This window comes from Mandrillus leucophaeus, unplaced genomic scaffold, assembly GCF_000951045.1.
Source record: "Mandrillus leucophaeus isolate KB7577 unplaced genomic scaffold, Mleu.le_1.0 Scaffold107, whole genome shotgun sequence".
Taxonomy (NCBI): Eukaryota; Metazoa; Chordata; class Mammalia; order Primates; family Cercopithecidae; genus Mandrillus; species Mandrillus leucophaeus.
In genome coordinates, this window is record NW_012098876.1 from 470,411 (window position 1) to 476,410 (window position 6,000).

The 6,000-nt window shown below is 43.0% G+C and overlaps 1 protein-coding gene across 1 annotated transcript in view; it reads right to left on the reverse strand.

Moving 5' to 3' along the window:
- The window catches only part of CMTM7 (CKLF-like MARVEL transmembrane domain containing 7), a 44,267-nt gene extending 38,937 nt beyond the window's left edge, over positions 1-5,330 (reverse strand). The window contains exon 1 of the mRNA XM_011985603.1: positions 5,223-5,330. Within this exon, the coding sequence (XP_011840993.1) occupies positions 5,223-5,330 (108 nt within the window). The remainder of the gene's footprint in view (positions 1-5,222) is intronic.
- Positions 5,331-6,000: the final 670 nt, after the last annotated feature.

Genomic DNA, 6,000 nt, shown 5'->3' on the forward strand with positions numbered 1-6,000 from the left:
GATAGGTATTTACTGAAGATAAATGGAAACTTACATTTATATACACAAGAAAAACGTGTAAGTGAATGTTTATAGCAACTTTATTCATAATTGCCAAAATCTGGAAACAGATGTCCTTCAACTGGTAAACAGACACATATCCATATAGTGGAACACTACTCAGTAATAGAAAGAATATTTTTATTATCCATGTGATAACGTGGATTAATTTAAAGCCCTTTTCCTAAGTGAAAGAAGCCAGTCCCAAAGCTACATATTATATGATTCCATTTATATGACATTCTGGAAACAGCAAAACTATAGGGATGGAAAACAGATCAATGGTTGCAAGGAGTTACAAGGTGGGGAAAGGGCTGACTACAAAGGGGCAGCATGAGGGAACTTGAGGGGGATGGAACTGTTCTGTACACACTGTGGTGATGGATGTATGACTCTATGCATTTGCCAAAACCCACAGAACTGTTCTAAGTGTTCTGAAATTGATTGTGGTGATGACGGTACACACTCTGTGAATAGGCTAAAAACTACTGAATTGTCACTTTGAATCGATAATTTCTATAGTATGTGAATTCTATCTCAATAAAACTCTTATTTAAGAAACTTAAAAGAGAAAGACATCTGCCAAGAAATGGCACAATCACACTACTGCGGAATGAGAGTTAGATTGTGAAGAAGAGATGAAATTCAGAGGTCCCAGCCCTTAGTACACTTTGTAAGAAGTTCACTTCATTTCCATAGAGCTTTTTTAGAACTCTTACTTTCTCTGCCCTGGAATTTCTTGATACCAAAAGAAAACCTTGCAGCAATGCCACAGCCCCCAGTACTCACAGTTCATCTACATCAGAGCCCAGGCTTTTTTGAGCTTGCCCAGCAATTCATTCTTAACAAGTACATATGATTGGGCACGGTGGCTCACGCCTGTAATCACAGCACTTTGGGAGGCCGAGGCGGGCGGATCACAAGGTCAGGAGTTCAAGACCAGCCTGGCCAACATGGTGAAACCCCGTCTCTACTAAAAGTACAAAAAAAATCAGCCTGACGTGGTGGTGCATGTCTGTAATCCCAGTTACTCGGGAGGCTGCGGCAGAATTGCTTGAACCCGGGAGTGAAAGCTACAGTGAGCCGAGATGGCACCATTATACTCCAGCCTGCGTTGCAAGAGCAAGACTCTGTCTCAAAAACAAAACAAAACACAACACAGAAAAAGTACTTATGTGCACATATATATCATGATTAGAACAATGCTGATCTCAAAAAATCTCCCCCTACTTCATAAGAGAAAACTGAGACCAAGAGAGGGGACGTGATTTACCCAGGATTACCCATCTAATGGGCAGCAGAGCCAAGAGTCAACCCAATGCTCTTTCTTCATCACCTTGATGTCTATGCTAAGTCAAAAACACGAGCCTGGCATGTATGATATGCTCTACAGATGACAGCTAACTGCAAAATCAAACGTCTGAAATGCCTTGAACAAAGACCAAGTGGACTCTCTCCTCATGCGGACACAGACCTGTGCTAATCTAATATTCTTATCAAAGGGACTAGCATAGATTTGTAGAGGCAAAGTGGAGATGTGCAAAGGGAAAAAGGAAATGAAGACCTTGTAGAAAGTATTATGAATATGGAATAGCAAGAACAGACTCAGCTGACTTCTGGAGAAAAGATGAAAGATCTCACTAGACTACTGAAAGGAGGTAATAAAATAATAACTAACATTCACTCAGAGCTTAAATACTTCAGAGAAGATCTGCACAGTAACCCTGTGCCGGTAATATTATCACCCCCATCTCACGGAAGAGGGAACTGAGGCACAGAGAGGGGAGGTGACGTACCCAAGATTTCACTGAGGAGTTGGAATCCAGCAGTTCCACTGCCCCACTTTCCCTCCCTTATCAGGAGATGAAGAGCAGCATGAAAGAAAGTACTAATCCCAACAGGAGGGCCTACTGAAAAGGCAGCATGAGAGTGGAAGCGACCTGCAGGTGTCACAAAGGTGCTGATGGTCTCAGGTCCCTGCTGGTTTGCTTGACACAAGGCAAGGGAAGTTATGAAGGTGGCCTGTGATCTGTACGGCAGTGAGAAAGTCACTACTCGACATTCTCATCCTTTAGAGAGTGCGTCCACAAGGGGACATGTTAAAATGCAGGTCCCTGGGCCCCTCAGCCAGAGTTTTTATTATTATTATTATTTTTTTTTTATTTTTATTATTATTATTTTGAGACGGAGTCTTGCTCTGTCACCCAGGCTGGAGTGCAGTGGCATGATCTCGTCAGCCAGAGTAGTTTTTAATCCAGTAGGTCTGAGCTGGGGCCCAGGAATCTGCATTTTGAACAGGTTTACTTCCCTCCCCAGCCAAAGTACTTTGGCTGGTCCCTGGGCTAGACTGTGGACAACCTTGGCCTCTACAGAAGAGAGGAAATACAGATTAAGAGCTTGGGTTTGGAGTCAAACAGTTCTGGGGTCAAATTCCTATTGCCTCTTAGCTGTGTGACCTGGAAAGGCTATGTAACCTCCCAGGGCCTGTTCTCCACCTGGAAAGTGGGGGTGACAAATAGTAACCCACTTAGAGAGTTAGCTCTTCTAATACCTGAAAAGCACTACGCACAGTTCCTGGCATGCATCACATGCTCTGCCCACAAGAGCTAAATGCAAAAGTAAAACTCTCACTGGGTCCATGCAGCACTTCTGTTGTCGTAAACAATTGGCAGGTTCCATATCGTAACATTCTTGGGTTATCATTTCCTCTTCCTTAGCTGAATTTTCTGGAAGGAATCCCTTCCTGTGTATGAATCAGAAACTCAATAGAAGCCACACTTCCCCAGCGTCCCTTTTCCTCCCATGAAGCTTCAATGGTAAAGTTTCTTCACCTCTCCCCTTGCCCCAGGGATGCAGACTGACATTGACCTAAAGTGGACATCTGTTCAGGGGCAGATGGTCTGTGCAATCTGAGTATTTATTATCTTGGTAATTTGTACTTCACCTCTTCCTAAGGTAATGAGGCAATAAAAGGAGCCTTAGTAAGTAATGCCAAAGATGCGGGGAAGAACAGAGACTTGCACCAAACAGAAGCTGTGAACACAGTGCTGAAATACAGTAGTAAAGAAGGTGCAAACTTTCAAAGTCAATGGAGAGTGAAGAATGAAAACGGAACCAAGAACATGTAGCTTGGTCATTTGGGCCTGGGGTGGTGGAATTCCCTGGAAATAGACTCAGAGAAAGATACTTGCATTCAAAAAGTTAACTGGGGAGTGCTCTCCAGGAGATAACAGTGGGAGAGTAAGCCAGGCAGGACCAGGTGGAGGGAGGATTTGAGCAGTCATAATAAAGGCCTTGGCTGATGCTCTGAGGAGTGCTGAAGCTAGGACCGCTCTTCAGAGTTTTCTCTGTTGAAGCAAGGAGACCAGGCCTCCCTGACTCGCCACTGACCCCTGGATACAGGCTGCTCCCAGGGAGAGGACAGGCATCATCCTGGGTGAGGAGAGTCCCTTTGGTGGACATCGATTTGTGGGGAGGGACTTGGCAGGTCACATTCTTGGAACCTACGGGGGATGAATGCCTCAGCAATAAAGGGGATATCTGGGCACACAACAGTATGTTCACTGCAAGTGTTTAAGTGGGCTCTTTCCCCAAAAAAGCAGTTAAAAAAGAATAGAAAAATCTTGGCCCAAACTTGAATAGCCACAAAGGAAGAAGCTGCCCACGGACCAGGAACCCCCATGCTGGGGTTCCTAAATGGGGGACGGAGAAAGCTGTTGTGTCAAACCAGTAACATTTGAGAGTTATTTGTTACAGCAGCTAGTGTTGCACTAATAAAAAAATGTAAAACTATGAGAAATGCTGTGAATGAAAAGAACTGGGTGCTGCTAGAGGAGTTATAATGGAGATGAAGATTAGTTATTTCTGAGTACAAATGAAATGGACCAAAGGTGCGTTAATAGTATCTTCTAATCACTCTAATCTTATAGCAGTTAATAAATGAATGTATCAATGAATCAGCTAATTCATTTGTTCTGATATGTCAATGTCTTTAAGGCTATATTCATGTTACAAATAGAGGTTATTTTGAAATCAACAAACTAAGTTATATATCCTATGAATAAATATCTATCTCTCAGAATTTATCTTAAGGAAAAGAATCTAAGTCAAAAGAAAACTCTACTGCATACTGTAAAACAGGGATTGGCAATTTCTTTTTGGTAAATGACCAAATAGTACATATTTCAGGCTTTGCAGGCCACACAATCTTTATAGAAGTGCTAGTGCGAAAGTGACCATATGTAATACATGAATGAATGGGTCTGGCTGTGTTCCAATACAACTTTATTTACAAAAACAGGTGGAAGGCCAGATTTGGTCTGTGGGCTGTAGTTTGCCAACCCCTGAAAATGTTCAGTGTAATATCATTTACAGTAGCTAAAAGCTCAAAAGCAACCTACATGTTTAAAAGTGAGTGGTCACGTAAATTTTAAAATATCCACTTAGATGACTGTATATATTATGCGCAATTATGAAGCTTTTATAGCAACAGCGACATTACCAAATACTAAATTTTGTAATAGAAAAATAAGCAACAAAGCGGAATCTATTATTGTCAGTAGCGTAACAGCCCTGCAAACTTCACACATGTTCTCAAACAAGGGCCAAAATATAACATTGTAGAAACTGTGGAATGGTGGGCCTATGGGTGAATTTAGTTGTTTCAAATAACTTTCAGATTTAATTATATTAATATTTCCCTATTCATATTTGCATAATAACATAAACATCTCAAAAACTTAAAAAAAAAAAAAAAAACGCTAGACCTATAAAATCCTTCAACTTAAGACCCAGATGAAAGAAAAACTGCTGGAGAAATTAATGATGCAGTGAGTGTGTGTGTGTGTGTGTGTGTGTGTGTGTGTGTCAGTCTCAATCTGTCACCCAGGCTAGAGTGCAGTGGCATGATCTCAGCTCGCTGCAACCTCTCTCTTGGGTTCAAGCAATTCTCCTGCCTCAGCCTCCTAAGTAGCTGGGACTAGAGGTGCGCACCACCATACCCGGCTAATATTTTTACATTTTTGGTAGAGATGGGGTTTCACCATGTTGGCCAAGCTGGTCTCAAACTCCTGACCTCAGGTGATCCATCTGCCTTGGCCTCCCAAAGTGCTGGGATTACAGGTGTGAGCCACCATGCCCAGGTTACAATGAATATTTTAATTTAGGTATATTAACATGCCCACTGCATCATTAATTCCTCCAGCAGCTTCTACGAGGCAGTCAGCTATGGTGCGGATGTTGGCAAAGCCCAACGGAACCACTAACATTTCTGTGGCTAACAGCTCTTCCATACTTCCCACTAGCAAAAAGCCTACTTTATCAACTGACCAAGATTGCAAACCCTTTACTTTCTCTCCCAACTCTGGGCCTTTGCAGAGACTGTTCTCTCCTCCAGGACACTCTTCCACCTTTTCCTCCTGCCTTGCCCCTTCCCGTGCATTAGGTCTCAGCCTGGAGCTTCGTTCGAACTCCTGACCTCAAATGATCCGCCTGCCTCGGCCTCCCAAAGTGTTGGGATTACAGGCGTGAGCCACGGCACATGGCCAAGTCGGGGTGTTTCAACGGCCACTGGAAAAACAGTTGTGTAGTTATCACTGCCTATGCATGTGGCACAGTCAGACACACCAGCATCAAAACGTGTGGCATAGGTGCCAGCAGGAGGAAGAAAATCCCAGAGACAAGAGTAGAGCACCTTGACCCTTAGGGTGTGGGACCGATGGCAGGGACAGTGACTCAGGGGTCGCTAAGCATCATTCCCAAAGTGGGAGTCAAAAGCCAATGCACAAACCCAGCACTGATGGCTTGCAGTTTTTGTATGGATTCTTCTGAGAAATGCTGCATGGCTCACACTCTTGATGGCATAGAGGACAATAGCTTGTGTAGAAATATTCTAAAAATAAAAAGATTTAGAAGAGAATGCTCTGGCTGTAAAACAAGTTTTAGGGATATCTTAACCAATTT